General features: G+C 34.1%; 1 protein-coding gene across 1 annotated transcript in view; it reads left to right on the top strand.

Annotated features, from left to right (window-relative positions):
- Window positions 1–19,512, top strand: part of zcchc7 (zinc finger, CCHC domain containing 7) — a 342,249-nt gene that overhangs the window by 210,658 nt on the left and 112,079 nt on the right. Inside the window, exon 6 of the mRNA XM_039758295.1 lies at window positions 2,952–2,987. Coding sequence (XP_039614229.1) covers window positions 2,952–2,987 — 36 coding nt within the window. The remainder of the gene's footprint in view (window positions 1–2,951; window positions 2,988–19,512) is intronic.

Here is a 19,512-nt window from a genome sequence, read left to right on the forward strand (position 1 = left end):
CATAAAGGCTCTGTCTCTAGTACAAGCCAGACAACTGGCCAAGGGAGCAAAGAGAAAGGAAAGGGTGCCTAATGCCATGTTTTGTGTTTGCTCATTGTTGTGGAAATATGAGTGGCAATGTTTGCCCCTGTTGTATTTTGTGTTATCTTTTTTTGTGAACATTTGAATCCTGTTTTCTGTCAAGGATGTTCATTTTTGTAGGGATTTTAATTTTTTTTTTAGACTTGTTGAGTGTTTAGCAGAGAAAGGCAAATAATTGGATTTTATTCTGTTGGGTTTAGTTCCCCATTAGATTTTGTTTTTAATATAAATTTGATTCATGAACACTTTTTGGGTGATTAATGTGATCTTTAGGTGCCTACCCATTAAGAATAGTAGATTTATTTCTCAAGAAAACCAAATACTTTTAAAATAATTTTCTGCAGGTCAATCCCAAGAATCTCAGATACATAGTTGGACATTATTCTTTTTGTTGGGGGACTGGGGTTAACAAATTGTTAATCCTCTTGTTGCAGCCCCATTCTTGTTCAGATCTGGAGTGCTTTCTAAAGGATCGGTCTGTCCTACTTAATGGTAATGCATATTCGTTTTGTTGGAGGTTAACATGAAATCTTTTCTTTTTTTAATAAAGTAATGGAAAAATTTTAATTGATCCTGTACTTTCTTCCAGTTGTCAATAAGGTAGCATTCTGAATCACCTTTTCTATAAAATGTTTAAATGCATTAGTTTTTGTTAAGTTATATTTCTTTCCTTGAATATCAAAAGTAAATACAGCCATGTTAAATTAATAGGAATGGAAAGCTTGGAGCTTGTGTTATTATGTTTAGTGATGTTGTTGCAGTTCAACGATAACTCCAGCAGACCTTTTAAAAATCTTTTTTTTTTTTGTTTTGTTCATTCAACAGCAACAAAAAGTACAATTCCCATTATGAATTCATACTGGTTGTTACAGAAATAGGAAACAAAAAAAAGAAACAGTTTTTGATTGTGCTATTTTCAGTTTTATTTTAAAATTCATGTATATTCATGTGAATTTATGTACAACTTATTTTATTTATTCATATGGCACTAGTTTAATTAGAACTGTGTTGTCCTATTTGTTACTTTATTCAACAGAGACACTCTTAAAGTATGCCTTATTAAAAGTGTCCATATTGTGCTTGCCCTGACCCAGGTACAGAGTGAACTATAATAAAATATAATTATCTTATCTTATATAACAAAATATAATTATCTTAGACATAACATATAAACTATTTCTTCTTCTGTCCAAGTCTTTTTTGCTGTTTCATTTCTTATGCCTTAAATCCTGTATATTGTGTGATATTTGAATAATCATGTAATCTATGAAAAAATGTAGATTATTTTAACATATACCTTCTGCACATGTAGATAAAAATTTAGATAAACTTTTCTTATAATATGGATGCTTTAATCACATTTCATATAGTGTGTAATCTGGACTAATAAAGGAAGCATTATATTATATACTGTATGTAAAAAAACTGTTATTTTATTGATTTATTTTTAGTTCTTTTGTGTTCTTTAGAAAAATATAAATTCAGGTATATTGTTGAATTATACGCTATCATTAAATTGTGCATACAGCTGCAAGTAATGTTTTGCATTGTAGTTTTTCATCTGCTAAAAGAAATACTGCAGTGTTTGACTGTAGGTGTTTTATGTAGTGATTCATCTGTATGCTCAGGTATACTTTCTGAGAGGAGCTTCTTGTAAAATATTTGATTTGTGTATGCAGACAATTTGGACAAAATTAATATCCTCTAACATTTGATTTCAAAATGGCTGTACTTTTAGCTTTGTGTAAAATACTCATAGTAGAATCTGTGGGGCTTTTCAATTTTGCAGGCAGTCTGCAATGATGATGACGTAATGGGAGGAGAAAATAATGAGGAAAAGAAACAACCCAGAACCAATGTATTTGAATCACTTTTCCATTTCCTTTGTTGAGTATGGAAAACCAATCTAGACGATTCTCAGTTGTTGAAGTAAAAAGTATTCTATTACAAGACCATTTTAGTTTGCAGTGCTGGCTGCCTAATGTTGTGCATTGTGAAATGGAACTGATTTTGATGTCCTGATTTAATCTGTAATTGCAAAACCTTTTCTCCCTGCTTCCTTTCTGTCTGCTTTGAAAAAAATATATAAATAAATAAAATAAGTAAATGCTCAAATTTAGAGATGGGTTTCTTAGGTTCCTCTACTTTTTTCCCTCTAATTGAGAAACATGGTTTCTTTTGGTTCTGCATTTTTGCCATCATTACAGCCATCTTTATTTACATTCTGTCAGTCTTTTTTGCTTATCCAGTCACAAATACGAATATGTTTAATTGCCAGAGTTATCAATGATTATTAGGTTACTGCTTTGTTTGTTTTTTTGTTTGTTTTTTTTTTTGTGCTTGTTGTTTGTATATTTTTCTTGAATACATTAAATTTTCTAGTATTTTTCTGGAATGTCTTTCTTAATTTTCTTTATATATATATATATATATATATATATATATATATATATATATATATATATTATGTTATTCATTTATTTCATTCAGACCAAAGCAGAAAATACAGTATCCTCATTGTCAGTTAGTGCAAATGTTTTCATCTCTTTTCTGGTCTAAGCTACTTGGCCTTGGGTCATCTTACACATCCCCACCCCCCACTCACCCTTTAAACATGCTGATTCTTTTAAAGTGTACACAAAAGTTCTAAGCTGGCTGCTGTCCTTTGTGAACTGCCTGTGTGTTGTAATAAAACACTTACAGTCAGTGTAACTTTTCACCAGGGAGTCTTAAAATTGTTAGATCTTCATGTCACAATTTAATGTTTTTTTTCCCACTTTAATTTAGATGCTTTGTATCTGAGGCAGTAATTTGTAAACATCTTGCTTCATCCAGGGTTTTCATCTGTTTAAATTTTGTTTGATTCTTAGGCTTGTCCAGAATTATGGAGACAGTATCACCTCACGGTAAGCCTTTTTAATGACAGATTTTTCATACAGAATTTGGGAACTGACAATATTTGTCAGTTACATTTGCAGGATTTTGTTACTGTTTAATGAAAATGTTGCCTATGTTTATTTTATTCTGCAGAAGTATTGTTACATTATGTAATTTTACTTTTGAAAGACTAAATTGTGGAGAAGGCATTTTTGATTTTTAAATATTACAGTTTGCAAAAAGTGCTTGTTTTCTGTGTGTGTATATGTAATATTATCACAGTGTAAAAACACAAGACCTTTTACTCTGAATAACTTTACAAAATCTCTTCAGCATTGAAAACCTGAGCTTTTCGACCAGTTATATGCATTTTCTTTATAATTTATTTAAAGTCCTGAACATTTGTATATAACTGAACAGCTATTCATTTATTTTCTGTGCAAATAATATTAATGTGCAGTATTTGTATACAGCTGGACATGTTCGTGTTGTCACTGAATAGAATGGATTTCAAGTTCAAATTTGTTAAGTGTAAGGAGTGCATTTAGTGTGTAAAGTGCTCTGCTGTTTTTATAATAATTTATCATATTTTTGGTAGAATGTTGTATACTGTATGTATAGATTTCAGTATATATATACCTTTCTAACACATAATGTATAAATAAGAAAACTGAGTTGCTAGGCATAAAACACAGACAGACATCCCTATATGAATTTCTGTATTGGTAACTTTTACATTTCAGTCAGATGCCCTCCTAGAAAGGGAGTGGCTCCTCTGATAATACATAATTTGTTTCTATTATGTTTGTAAAACTACAAACATGCAAACAGCAGTGAGCTAGAGGTTTAACTGTAATATGCAGAATAGCCAGCTGTATTACTGTAAATGGATTTCTAGAGTAAAAAATAAGTGTTTAAAGGCCGAAAGGAGTTCTCAGGATAAGCAAACCTGGTGCACTGACGATTTTTTCAGTACCTTAATATTTGTGCTGCTGTTACTGTGTGTGATTTAGTTTGCATTGTTGGTTGAGATTTAATTTCAGAGAGAAAATGCTACCTGCCTCCTAATGGCTTTGCTATTGTTTTTGTTAATAAATGGTCTGCACAGACAAGAGACATGTAATGTCAGTCTTGGTGGTAGACAGTGCTTATATACATCTTTTTGCCAGGGAATAAGTCTCAAGGATCTTGCACTCCTTGATGTACAAAATCTGATTCAATAAATAGGAAATCCAACACTGTAATACTAAGGCATGCATGTTTCTCTATGTATTCCATAGCACTTACTTTAAAATGTATCAGACAACACAAGAAAGACATTATTTGATTGAAAGAATGCTCTGCTTAAAGTATTTCTTGTAACAGCATCTCTGTTATCTGTTTGGTGCTTTGGGTTTAGCTTGCCCTTTTATACTTCTTGGTCTCATCTATAAGTTTAGATATGTTAAAGGAATAGTATCATACACAACATTTAAGTGATCACAAATGCTTTCCAAAAAACAATTGAAAAATATCATAGTTTCTTTATTCTGCCTGCATTGTCAGGTTTCTGCATGTGGCAGTGAATGTGTTTTAACTGTGAGTCACTGTACAATAGAACAGTCTAATAGTGTAACTGAGCCCATGGCTTACTATACACTCTCATCATGCTTGATTAATTTTTTAAACACTCATTATCTTCTTAGCCAATTAGTTTTATGCTTGTTGTTTTTATGTCAGATGCACTTACTGTGTCCTGGTTTGTTAAAGGTTATAATACATTTACACTAAATTCTTAAGTACATAGAAGTATCTTTTTATTCCTTATAATATCCATCCATTGAATTCTTATATCAATATGTTTCTTGCCTCATAAAAACCTTTAATGCTGATTTTTTTTTCATTTGTTTATCGTTTATTTATGATTATCAAAGTAGTTGATTTTAAAAAGTAATTGTATTCTTCTTAGGGTCAGAAGTATGTTTAAAAATTACTTTTTTACTGATTTAATAAGAAAGGAAAAAAATATTTTTTTCAGCTGAAGGGAAAACCGCTTTAGAAATTGTGTAAGTCTTTCCCATTGTCAGAATCCATTAAGATGTCAGGTTTTTAAGAAAACAGGAAATGGGCAGTTTATGGGTCTACTGAGATGTGTGCTATTGCAAAAGCTGGTATAGTTTACATAGCTATAGTTTGACTGTTAAGATTTGAAAGCCCAAGTTGATGAGGTATGTACATTATTTGGTTTTGAAAAGACAAACAAATTTGCTGCCTTACAAGTATTTTCATTTTTGCAGCTATATTTTTGTGCTATAGAGTATTATTTAAGTTCTGAGTCCTAGCTTTCAACAGGAGCTTAAACAGCAGCTTGCTAATAATTAAAAAAAGTGATCATAAGAGAGAGAATGACATCAAACAGAAGCATTTCTTTAAATGTACCAGAATTCTATTGTTCTTGCCATATACAATATTTTCCTGTTACGATGTTCATTATTTTTTTTTTGCTTATAAGAAAATCATGAGTTCTGGAACATAATCATTCCATTCTGGTATTTCTATGACTGTGTGAGTCATCATATTTTTTTCTCAAAGCACTTCTTAAATATGTGGAGAAGTGGGAACTAATAAAATAATCACCATGATTGGTCCCATTCTGTTAGGAGCCATGCATCCTACCGAGCTTCAGGTGGTTCGTATTTTTCAATAGATGAGGTAATGATGCAAATCCATATGTGGACACACATCTTTGCACATATAGATTAGTGCACTTGGCGCCTTTTTCTTATTTAACATTGTTCACAACACTGTTTAAAACTTTGTTGTATTTGGTCTCTCTTTACTTTATTTATTTCCCTGTCAGGGCATATGCCCTCTAGATGGCACATTGTTGTTCAAGAAAGAAGTCACTGAATAAATCAATAAACTGGTTGGTTTCCCACAAGTTACGGACCTGCTAAAGCATGAATGTGACTGACAGTTGTGTAAGGCATTTGTCAGGGAGTGTGAAAAAGAAAGGGGGGAGTCGGTCACGATAACATCTGCAGCACTAACTTTCATCTATGCTTTCTACTTGGAAATATAGACCTCAAAACAAGAGCAGGTTGTTTGTCAATTAAAAGATCTGATAAAGCATGAAATGGACTGGCAGTATGACTGCAGTTGTTCATCTGTCTGTCACTTGTGTCTTTTGAGATTAATTACTAAAGCTGTCTAATGAAAAGGCAAAATTATTAAAGTGGGGACTAGTAAAAGTGCATATGGAGTACTTCTTCAAGGAATGTCTGTAGCTGAAAGAGCAGGATTCACCTTATTCATTCAAAAAGCAGAAATATAGGGTTCTTCTTTAACCTTTTTGATCAAACTATATTTGTTGATTTTGTTTTAGTCACAGTATCAGTAACGTACATAAACAACAACAGAAAGCAAATGAGCAGAGTTATTCCCTTTTGTCTTCACATCACATTAAGCAAAAAATAAAAAATAACATTATTTACAGGTCAAGATACAAAAAAAAAAACAGTGGGCATCTAAATAACATCATTAACTGTAGCTGTGGTATCTTGCTATATAGTAACAATCATTATTTTTTATTTATGCTATTCCACAATAAGCTTCATTCCAATGCTCCTAAATCACAGTGTGCAATTGTTTGTCTAAACCTGCAATTGGAGCCCAAGTGGGTAAAGTGCCCTGCTCACAAAGTGGTTTGTGCTGGCTTTTGAATCTGTAAAATTACGGTTTCCTGTCCAGCTTCTTCAGTATTAGAACATTTTCTCTATAAGGGTCTCAAGAGTGCTGTTCAACATATTCTTAATTGTGGATTTTTCATTTTTGTGTCCTGTTTTTATGCTATTAAACATGTTGTTGAATATATAGATTTTTAGGCATAAAGAGCAATAGTTAAATGTACAGGCAGCTTGGCCTAGTGGCAAAGTCATTTGACTATTTAGATTTCTGAATCAATCCTCTATCTCTGAGCCATTGTGTGGGCACATGCAAGTCAGTTAACCTGTCAGTATTCTCTACTATTTAAATATGGAAACAACTGTAATATTATTTTATTGTGCATAGACCACAGTAAATTAAAACTGAAAATGAAAAACATCTGTAATATCAACATATCTCTGATGGTGGAGACAAGATTAAGTAATTACATGCAAACCCTTAAATAGCCACTCAAAAATAGTATATTTAAAGAAACTTTATCTAGATAAATGTTGATAAAGTGTTATAAAGAATCTCACTGTTTAGATACTGGATAAAGCCTACACAAGTCCGCTCAATTTAGGACTTGGAGGTTTCTTAAAAATTGAGCATCTGTTAGGTAAATTAAACAAACCAACATTTTTTAAGAGTTCATGGAGCTAAGCACATTATAATTATGGTCTGAAATGAAGCTTTTAATTCAAATACAAATGGAAAAATGCAATGAAAAAGTGCAGAAAATGGATATCGTATTGTATTACAGTTACTTAATAAATTGAAGTAAAACATAGACATAACATACATTGTTTATATGTTTTTGATTGTTTCCTCATATTTATTGTACAAGGTATTTTTGTTCTTTTTTATACAGCTATTGAAATGCTGAAGCATAACTGTGCAGATTCTGTTCTATTTAACTAAATTGTTTAAATATAGTTTGTAGTCTCTAGCATTCCATTTTGCAGGTGAATGGTCTTCTTCATCCCTCACTTACAGGAAAAGCTTGTAATGGTTATGAGTAGCAAATTATGGCAGTGCTATATTGTATACACATAAATACACAATTGAAAGTGATTCAGTATTCTTGCCGGTGCTGTGGTTTTGATTTTTTCCCTTCTATGTGTAATGTAAGTTTGTTTTTCTTGAAAATACATTCAAATTTGTCTTTAACTTTTCTTTAAATTTATCAAACATGACTGATTCAAAATTGCAAAGCTGCAGAATATTCAGAATTGAATAGTTGTACATCATTTTATTTATTCGGTATGATCTTTTAAAAGCCTGCTTTTCAAAACCTCTGTTGTTTTTTTTTTTTTTTTCATTTATTTAGTTGATGCTTTTAGCATCAAGTAAAACAAATAACAGTGTACATTAAAGTTGTTTCTAAATAAAGGGTGGGCCAGTTACCACACTCTTATTTTCAGATTTTATCCTATTTATATCACTAAATTGCTACTAAGTGAGTGTGGGTGAGGGCATGAGTGGGCTCTGCAGTAGACCTGCTGCTCAACACCCTCAGCGCACACATACTGTATACTCTGCCAACCTTGAATTGAATTAAGTAGGTATGAAAATGTATGTTATGATGGTATTTAAATATGGCAGAGCATAAACCATAGTATGTGGAATATTAGCTCTTTCCATCTACTTTAAAGATGAAATGTATGGAAAATATTTGTTATTTTATAGTGCTTTTGCTTTGGAATAGCAGAGTATTTTACAGATGCCTTAAGACAAGTGATTAATGTAAGAAAATATCACTGTATATCAGCCTGTGAAGTAATAAGTTTTAACCACTGTCAGGAAACCATATCCTTCCCAGTTGTAATAATTGTTAAGAAACAACACTGAAAACAAAAAAAGCGAAACGTTTAGGATTTAAATGATGGAAAATAGTGAGACAAAAACACCAATAGAGCAGCATCTGTGTGATTGAATCAGTTTAATTTTTTCTGGTCCTTTACAAATGTAAATTGTTTTTCGTTTTTGAATATGAACATATGTCAACAGTTTACTAATCTCCTTCACCTGATGCCAGCAGTATTTCCCCTCCCCATTATATCCTTGTATCTTCCTTCTTGCTGTGAATTGAAAAGCAGTTCCTGCATTTATTATATCCATGTTTTAGGAGGATAGGTACTGGATCCACTACATGCTATACCAGATCTCAGAGTGGTATTATATATAGAAACCTAGTCTTGACTGTATTAGGCCACATGGTGGGTTTAAGTAATGATTTGGCCTCCTCTAGTATGTCAGTCTTAAATCTGAGAAAAAAGGTTTGCTAGATTTTTAAGTTTGCATATATTAGGGCTGTATTGCCCAGAGACATTGGCTAAATTAATTTTACAAAGTAATCAACTTTGTAGACTGAGGCTGCAAACCTCTTATTTGTGAAAAAGCAAGAGTACAAATCACTTCCAACTTTGCATTAGTTCTTCCCCTCAAGGCATTCACACTATAGGGCATGATAAATCCCGCTTTATTGATCCGCAGTGGTCATCTGACTAATTAAACAAGTATGAAGATTTGGTTCACCTCCCAAAGTCTATTGAAACACAACCCTTTTCCAGGAAGAGCCTACTGGAATGAGATAAACTATTTGACTTTTTGAGGAATAATAAATACAGAAGATCTTTGTGAAAGCTCAGGGGCCCACCACTCATTTGTTGTCTGCTGTTTTCCAAAAAAAAAATAAAAAGTCAAATTTTTGCATTAGAAAAAGTTTGATTCATCAAAAAACTTAAATGAGACTTTGTGTTATGCGGTGTGTTTTTCCTTCTAAGAATTCAGTATTAAAGATGTTCTTTTTCTGTTTACAATATTTTGGAAGTCACTAGTCTAAACTATTATGGCACTCTGACCCACATTTTTTGCTGCTGCTGTTCCTTTTTTGCCTGCCTGATACCAACAGCCTACAGTTGAAGATTGTCCTCCCACAGACATAAAAGATGTTTCCTGTGATAGTTACGGTTCTGATCTTGGGGGTTGTTTACTATACTAGATACTCTCTGGGGAAGCAAAGCCCACAAAGTCCTGACAAAAAAATGCTTGCTTGTTAAGTTCTGTAGGTCTTAAATATTATTAGCCTGTTTTAAAAATGATACAATAAAAAGGCATTCTGCTATTTATGGGAAGTCAACAGCAGCATGCCATTTTAATTTCAATACATTGATGTTTGGGAGAGCAGAGCCTTTGATGATATTTTTGGTGTGACATCCCATATGCTTCTCTGGTGAAAGTTTTTGTTCCTTTTTGATAGTTGTATTTTACTGTAGTTTTAACTGAAAATATTACACAATAATAATGGGTCTTCAGTGCATTAGACTGATTCAGGCGCCAACAGCAACGTGCTTGCCTCTGCGTGCATTTTTCTACTTGTTGCCTGAAATGTAATAGTCATGAAAAAATTAACCTTATTTATTCGTATCCATCCTTTAGTTAGATATAGCTCAGATGTATGCAGCTATTTATTATAGGATGTTGACATCACATTATCTGTATTGTGGAGGCTTATGTGCATTCAGTAGTTTTAGTAAAGTAATCTTGAATGTAATTTAGTAGGTAGTAATGATTTAGCATTTTGAATTACACATTTGTTCTTACTTTTTAATTTTAGTAATAAATTCATCTATTGAGTTTTTTTTGTATAGCAACACATCCCTGCTTGGTTAGTTATAACCACTTTGTCAATGTTTGTATTAAATATACCATCCATCTTTGTTCTAGTTCAGCCTTTTACAGTTTATTTTATTGACTGTAGTAGAAGCAACAAAATTTATACAGTTGGTCACCTAATGGCTACCAAATAAATGTGAATACATATAAATCTTCAAAGTGAATTTCCATCAAAATGCCCTAAAAAATGCAGTACTCCTAATACAGTACCTTTTACTTAAACACCTTTTTCATAGAGTTGACAAAATCTGTGCCATATATTTATTTTTGTAATTTAAATGTTTTAATTTTTAAAGCATTATAATAATGTAATTAAAATTGTTTTATTGCTTTCTTTGGTGTTTTGTTTGACTATTGTTGTTTGTACATTGTATTTTTTTGGACTTAGACGGAAAGATTTGTTTAAAATTGTTTTGGAAGATAATCTTTATTTCATGGATATAGATATCATGTTTGATTGCCTATTGCCAGCTCCTCTTTTGCCCTGTAATCTCCACAAATTATGACTAAGGCAAGATATTACAAAAAATATTTCTGAGATGGCATTTTTTTTTTTGCTTTCTTGTGTGGCCGATGATGTTTTGATACTTCTACATATTAAACAAAAACAGAACCAAGAACAATAATTTCCAATAAATCCGATTTTGTTTAAACTATTTTTAGAAATAACAAATTAAATAATAATCAGTCCACAGACATATCCTTAACCAGTTGTCAACATTGTACAACAAGCTAAAAAGTGGTTTCAAATGAAGTAAATCAGTACACAGATGCATTTATTATTTTTTTATTATGTGCATTATTTAAACATGAAAATGGATCAATGTGTAGTTTCCCAAGAATATTTTAAAATTTTACATTACAGCATTTAATTCTTTATTAAAAATATATAGTAGCAATTCCTTTGTCTTATTTGTACAGAATCTTAAGATTCATAGTTTGTTTTATTTGAAGATTTAATATATTTCCATATGGTTAATACTGCCGTCTCTCATTTCCAGTGATGAAGATTTTAATCTTTTCTGAGCACACTGTGTGTGGCATTTTCACAATCTCAGAGTTTGTGGGTTTTCTCAGATTCAGTTTTCTCCCTGCTAAAGGCTAAATTGTCCCTGTATTCATTTGCATGTGTGGTAGCATGTGACATTGTTTATGCCCGTACTCTGCAGTGTGCTCTGCCCAGGTTTGAGTCCTGCCTAGTCTATAGTACTGCTTTGATGGTTTCTGGCTCTCCCGAGAAACTTGTAGTGGAACAAACAGTTTCAGATTAGTGCTTCATCCAAACTTAAATAAAAAAAATCTATCTTGAAATCAGATCACCACTTATTACTTTCATTGTGTTTTTGGGGGGGATTTTAATTAAAATATGATTATACTGAATCCAGTGTGTAGAAAACACTTTCTGAACATGTACATTCTGATCTACAGACAACAGTGTTTATCGTGGTTAATTCCTTTTTTTTTCCTCTCTTATGTATGCCATTGGTTCATTTTCTGCCTACTGGTTCTGCAGGCCTTCATTGCCATCTGCTGGATTTATTTTGCAAGGTGGTATGCAGTCTTATTTTGTATACTGTAAATATGTGCAGTATTTGAACCAGTGTAAAAGTCCAGCTTTGTCACCTATATAGGCAGTATGTTGATAAATCAGTGGTGCTAAATCATAGATAAACCACATCTTGAGTTAGCTATTAATGTCCATATAGAAAGCATTCTTGGCTGAATACTGTAGTTTTTGAATTTCACTCTTTAAATACAGCATAAAGTGCTTCTACCTTAAAATATATTCTCATGCCCGTTTTCAAATTTAATACATTTCTGTACCATATATTAATACAGTTTCCTGTTGCTAAGTACAGTTGTTTCCATATTTCTATAGTTTGAGGCCTGTCTGGGTGAAGTTACACAAGCAAATGACGTTGGAGACTGAGCTACCAAAACCTTTGAGATCGTACAACCACACTTTAGCCACTGACCCCAGTAGCTGTTTTATTTTGTAGACTTCCTTCCCATATAACACCATCCTTACAACAAGTTGCATGTATTGTATGCTGTTATATTTTTTACAGTGTTAAATAAGAGCACTGTCAGTTTCAGATAATATGAAGACTCAGTAGAAGGAATTAAGACAACCTTGTGGTTTAGACTTGCATGTTTTTTAGAGATGTTCAATATCTTTATAGTTTTTGTAAAAATGAAACTGCATCAATAGTCAAACATGTACATATCATATGTACATGTCTTTATGGGTTGTGGTAATAAGCCTTCAGTTGGAAAGTACCACATGAATGCCCTTCCAAGTGGTATCTGCCATTGTGAGATTTCAAAGATAATTTTGTTACCCGATTTACCTGTTCACCTATGTCACATGTGAATGCAATTGGAATTGTGATGTTTACCTTAAGAACATCTGGTAATATGTTTATTTACATGTAATTTTTTGTATTTATTCATTAAAATCAAAATTATATTTATTCTAAATTTCTTTGGCGAGAGTATTGTAAAACATGTCTTTTATAGTATTATCTCTTATAAATTGTGAAAGAATTTAAATGGTTAAAATATATGGACAAAAATTAAATGAACCTTAATTGACATGTTCAGAATAAAATAGCTACATAATCAATATCTATTTCTAATCATTAAAACAGAAAAAATATTATGTTAAACACAAAGACATTAGAGTATATGGACACAGAAATATATATACAGTGAACTAGATAGATAGATACATACATACTTTATTAATCCCCAAGGGGAAATTCACATAATCCAGCAGCAGCATACTGATACAAAAAACAATATTAAATTAAAGAGTAATAAAGATGCAGGTAAAAACAGACAATAACTTTGAATAATGTTAACGTTTAACTAACCCCATGAAAATTATTCATATCCCTTCAAGACCAAGTGGCCAAACAGGAGCCTGTCCTCAGTAAAAGACACATAGCATCCTGCTCAGACTTTGTAAAAAGGCACTTAAAGGAGATTCAGAGATTGGGAAACAAGATTCTCTGGTGTGGTGAAACCAAGTTTACCGCTCATCACCTGTGTAATACTGTTCCATTAGTGAAGTATGGTGGTGGCAGCATCATGCTTTTGGGTTGTTTTTCAGCTGCAGGTTAGACAGGGTTGAGGGAAGGCTGGACAGAACAAAGTATAGTGATATCTTTAATGAAAACCTACTCCAGAGCACTCTTGGACATCAGACTGGACCGAAGGCTCACCTTCCAATAGGGAAATGACCCTTAAGGACAGCACAGAAAAGACCACACAGAAATGGCTGAGGGACAACTCTGGGAATTTCCTTGAGTTGCTCAACCAGAACCCTGACTTTTAACTAATCTAAAATTTGTGGTGATACATGAAAACAGTTGTCCACCAACAATATCCAATCTGTCAGAGGTCGAGAGAATCTCCATAGAGAAGGATTGCAGAAAATCCCTAATCCAAGGGCCTCATGTATAAATGGTGCGTACAAACAAAAATGTTGCGTACTCCCATTTCCACGCTTAAATCGTGATGTGTAAAACCTAAACTTGGCGTAAAGCCGTGCACGTTTTCGTGCTAGCTTACTTACCCTGACATACTCAAGTTCTCAAGCGGCACCCAGCGTCAAAGCAGTGCTTTTGTTCAATTGTGGTTTCCCTTTCTTTTTTAGATGCACATCACTGACACGGCTTTATAAATACACTGAAATTAACCGCATATTGTTTGTTAGTTTAAGGCATCTGATTGCAATTAACCTGTAACAATATAATAGTCCATGGAATGCCAAACTATTCCAAATACCATAGCTGCTTTAGTGTTGTTACTCTCACTGCACCTTCTTCTTCTTTCAGCTGCTTCTGTTAGGGGTTGCCACAGCGGATCATTGTTTTCCAAATTACTCTCGCTGCACCACTCGGAGTATTTATATCACTGTATTTGAGTGTGAATCACAGCTCTACAGCTGCTGATTGGAAAGAGAATTTTTGGTATACAGCATCAAGCACCCGCTGCCTCAGCCATGCACACTGTCTATTGAACTTCTCTCATATAGCAAACACTTTACAGCCTTTCCTGTGGGGACATCGCGGTTCAGAAATAGTTTCATCCCAAGAACTATAAATGAACTCAATCAGTAAATCAAGTGCTCGTTATAGAACTGTTTGTTCATTAGTACAATTACCTCACTGTAAACTTGCTATACAGTTATAATATTGCACAACCTTGAGCCACTTTATAAAGCACGTATTTATATATGATGACAATATCATTTTTAAGATGAAATGCAGAAAAATATGTTTATTATACAGATAAAACTTTTAACTTCATTTAAATAATCTATATTGTTAATAATTAAACCTGTGAGGACACGGTGTTGCAGCGCTAGCTAGTTCAGGGATTGTTCCTGCCTTGTGCTGTATTCTTGCTGGGGCTGGCGCAACACTGGAACGATAAATGGATAGAATAATTAAACATGTACTGTGAAGATATTTTAATGTTCCTTAAATGTTTTGAAGAATCAGCTTTCTAATCTTACAGATGGCTTAACATCTGTTACAGAGCTGATTGTGTGGCTATTGGTTACTTGGAGAAAGAAAAGGAAGGACAGGAATTGGAGGTTAGTATATTTGAAAAAGACAGTACTGCTGCAATAAATTATTTCATCGAATGTCGCACATGGTGCAACAATCATCTTGCAGGAGGCAGGAACAATCTCTGGCCAGCTCGTCACTGCGCCACCGTGTTCCCATGTTTAATAACATGCTTTAACTCCTATCATCATAAAAATGATATCAACTATACATCGAAAGCCTGTTTATGAAGCACGTAGTGATTCACACACATAGAAGAACACATACAAAACAAAGCATTTAACTTGCTACTTTAGTTACGATGGTATTTGAGAAACTAGTAAAATAAACGATTTTAAAATGAAGTTTATGATGTTCTACTTTAATGACAAAATAAGCTACATGATTAAAGTGGAAATTTCAAGGTTAAAGTTGACATTTCGAGCTTTTTTCTCACTGTGTCCCTATTTTTTTTTCTCTGTACCCTAATAAGCTTTCATATGACACTCAGACAGTGGGCTAGGACTTGCCTTTTCACGGTGACTTTGATATCTGACAACTTCTTTTTTATTTCGGGCACTGTGCGACTTTGTGAACTTGAGCTTTCGAGCTTCTCCGACACTCTGTGTCACTCGATCAACTTCCTTTTGTTGTTTATACCACTGTTTTAACCAACAAATAGTATGTTTTTCCTTGCCTCCACTTGATATTCGCTGAAATTCTTCTATTTTCCCCCGTGCTTTTGCCATTGCCTTTTCACAGAATGCTGAGCTTAAGGGCTATTTATATTGATTTGCATATTCAAAGTGGCATAATTCTGGGAGGAGTTTGGGAGTGGCAGCAGGCGCGTGCACGTGCGTTACTTTTCACTGGATTTATGGAGCGGAAGAACGTGGAAGTTGGTGAATTCAAAGATTTATGCATTTGGATTTTTTTGTGCGTAAGCACATTTGCGCTTTTTTCCTTACACCATATTTTAGTGTGAATTCAATGCACGGCGTTATGCATTAGGCTCCAGGTGTACAAAGCTTGTCATGTCATACTCGGGCAATTAGGTTCTTAAAGCATCTAAAACATAAATAAATAAATCAATGGTATGAAGACAAAAGGATCAGTCTATACCCAGTTCTAGCTGGTATGTGTCAGTCAACCATCCAGTGTTCCTAGAAGCACTTAAAAATGCAGCATATCTTAGTTTACAGTAATCCCTCCTCGATCGCGTGGTTTGCGTTCCAGAACCCCCCACGATAGATGAAAATCCGCGAAGTAGAAACCATATGTTTGTATGGTTATTTTTATATATTTTAAGCCCTTATAAACTCTCCCACACTGTTAACATTATTAGAGCCCTCTAGACATGAAATAACACCCTTTAGTCAAAAGTTTAAACGGTGCTCCATGACAAGACAGAGATGACAGTTCTTTCTCACAATTAAAAGAATGCAAATATATATTCTCTTCAAAGGAATGCGTGTCAGGAACAGAGAATGTCAGAGAGAGAGAGAGCGCGAGAGAAAAGCAAACAATTTAAAAAATCAATACTTGCTTTTTGGGCTTTTAAGTATGCTGAAGAACCGCGATAAAGCAGCATTTTTTAGAGGAGCGTCTGTATCCTCTAGGCAAACAGCTTCTGTGCAAACAACCCCACTGCTCACACCCCCTCCGTCAGGCACAAAGAATGTCGATTGAGAGTGAGAGAGACATAGAAAAGCAAACAATCAAGCACTACGCGGGAAGTATATCGTATATCATTAAGGAGTTTTAGTTAATACGTAATAAAGGCTCTGATTGGGCAGCTTCTAAGCTATCCGCCAATAGCGTCCCTTGTATGAAATCAACTGGGCAAACAAACTGAGGAAGCATGTACCATAAATTAAAAGACCCATTGACCGCAGAAATCAGCAAACTAGCGAAAAATCCATGATATATATTTAGATATGCTTACATTTAAAATCTGCGATGGAGTGAAGCTGCGAAAGTCAAAGCGCGATATAGAGAGGGATCACTGTACATCTAATTTGTTCGTCCTGAAATTACAATTTTGGTGTTCTTCTTTCTTTTTAGGAATGTAAAAATAATCTTGTATTAATTGAATTTGTGTTCATAGGATTGTTTTGAAGGTGTTTAGGAGAGATGGCAGTGGAGATTTTCACCAGATGCCTGAGGAGCGGAGAAGTGTAGTGGTATAGATTTTTAAGAATAAAGGAGATGTGCAGAGATGTAGTAACTGCAGAAGGATAAAATTGATGAGCCACAATGTGTAGTGATGGGAAAGAGTAGAGGTGGAAGCCAAGTTAAATAGGGAGGTGTTGATTAACGCGGAGTAGTATGGTTTCATGCCAGGAAAGAGCACCACTGATGTTATGTTTGCTCTGAGTGTGTTGATGGAGAATTATAGAGAAGGCCAGAAGGAGTTGTATTATTGCGTCTTTCTGGACTTAGAGAAAGCATATGACAGGTTACCTCGATAGACGTTATGGTATTGTGTGAGGAAGTCAGGAGTGGCAGGGAAGTATGTAAAGAGTTGTATAGGATGTGTATGAGGAAAGCGTGACAGTGGTGAGATTTGCTGTAGGAGTGATGGATGCATTGAAGGTGGAGGTGGATTTACATCAGGGATCAGCTCTGAGGCCTTTCTTATTTGCAGTGGTAATGGACAGGTTGACAGATGAGTTTAGACAGGAGTCCCAGTATATTATGATGTTTGCTGATGACATTGTGATCTGTAGTGATAGTAGGGAGCAGGTTGAGGAGACCCTAGAAAGGTGGAGGTATGTTGTAGAGAGGAGAGGAGTGAAGGTCTTTAAGAACAAGACAGAATACATGTGTGTAAATGAGAGGGAGGTCAGTGGAATGGTGAGGATGCAGGGAGCAGAGTTGACAAAGGTGGATGAGTTTAATTACTTGGGATCAACAGTGCAGAGTAATGGGGATTGTGGAAAAGAGTTGAAGAAGAGAGTGCAGACAGGGTGGAGTGAGTGGAGAAGAGTGTCAGTAGTGATTTGTGACAGATGGGTATTAGCAAGAGTGAAACGGAATGTCTACAGGATGTTAGTGAGACCAGCTCTGTTGGTTAGGGTGGAAACAGTGGCACTGACCAGAAAACAGGAGACAGAGCTGGAGGTTGCAGTGTTAAAGAAGTTAAGATTTGCATTGGGTTTGACAAGGATATACAGGATTATAGATGAGTACATTAGAGGTCAGGATGGACAGTTTGGAGACAAAGCCAGAGAGGCAAGATTGCATTGGTTTGGACATGTGCAGGACATGATGGTGGGTATATTGGGGAAATGATGCTAAGGATGGAGCTGCCAGATAAGAGGAAAAGAGGAAAGACTAAGAGGAGGTTTATGGATGTGGTGAGAGACATGCAGGTTGTGGGTGTAACAGAGTAAGATGCAGAGGACAGGAGGTTATGGAAAAAGGTGATCCAATGTGGCAACCCTTAACAGGAGCAGCTGAGAGAAGATTCATAGGATTGTTTTGGATAGGTTTTAAGGTACACCAAGTCATTTGATCAGTACAAATAAAAAAATAAATGTTCTCCTTCAGCCTGCCGTTCTACTTACGGAAAGTGGTATGGATGATAGTGCATAATATTAAAAAAAGAAGCTTAAAGTGTATTTTTTGAATATATTTTAGTAACTTCATAGATACAGATTTTTTTCTTAATAGTTCTTATTTGCAGTTTTAATGTATAGTTTACATTTTTTGTGATGCATTTTAAAGAATATTAATGCATATACCTTCCATTCAGCTATTGATTGATTGATAGTCACTCACCTTTTATAATTCTGTGCAACAAAAGAACAAACACTAGGTGGCTTAAGGTCAAAAAGACTGAATGCATGCATGTTATTCCATGGTGTTAATCCTCTATTGGGGCCTATAGGGTTTAATGGTTTAGGATTCATCTGATTGGGTTGTATGTTTAAAACTCTCTGTCTGTTGTACTCTTATTTCAGGGATGTATTGTATTTATACTTCTAAGAAGTAGCATGATGATTATGAAATATAAAAATAAAAACTTATTAGAAAATGAAAAAGGAGTAACGCAGTGTCCTGTTACCAATGTAGTACCGACACATTTCTCAATTTAAATGTGTCATCCAGCACTTGAAATGGGTTTTGAAAACAGATGGCTGCATTTGAAGATTTTTCTGTTGCACACTTAAGATGTAACCATCTTCCATAATTTGAAAGAATCACAATATTCATTACAGTGTATTAATATTATACTGTTCTTTTTAATATTATAGGGAGGTTTACTATGATAAAGTACTAACTGTTACAGACGTTTTCTTCCATTTTACATACCTACGTTTACACCTTTAAAGAGATTTAACTTATTAAGCCAAGTAAAAAAAAATAATTTTGCACTTTGGTTGGATGATTATGTTTAGGATGAAGGGCATCTCATTTGACAGTGACAGAAATTAAATTCTCTATTCAGAAGTTATTGTGTATTTCTTTTCCAGGATTCACATTATAAGGATGCACAATTGCATAATGCATTTTCATATTAGAAAGTTTGAGCCCTCTAATGTATTAATGTCCTGTCATGGGTTGGATCTTGCTTTGTGCCCGATGTTGCTTTGGTGTGGTCCAAGATTCACATCTCTGAATTGTATTA

Source organism: Polypterus senegalus, chromosome 7, assembly GCF_016835505.1.
Source record: "Polypterus senegalus isolate Bchr_013 chromosome 7, ASM1683550v1, whole genome shotgun sequence".
Taxonomy (NCBI): domain Eukaryota; kingdom Metazoa; phylum Chordata; class Cladistia; order Polypteriformes; family Polypteridae; genus Polypterus; species Polypterus senegalus.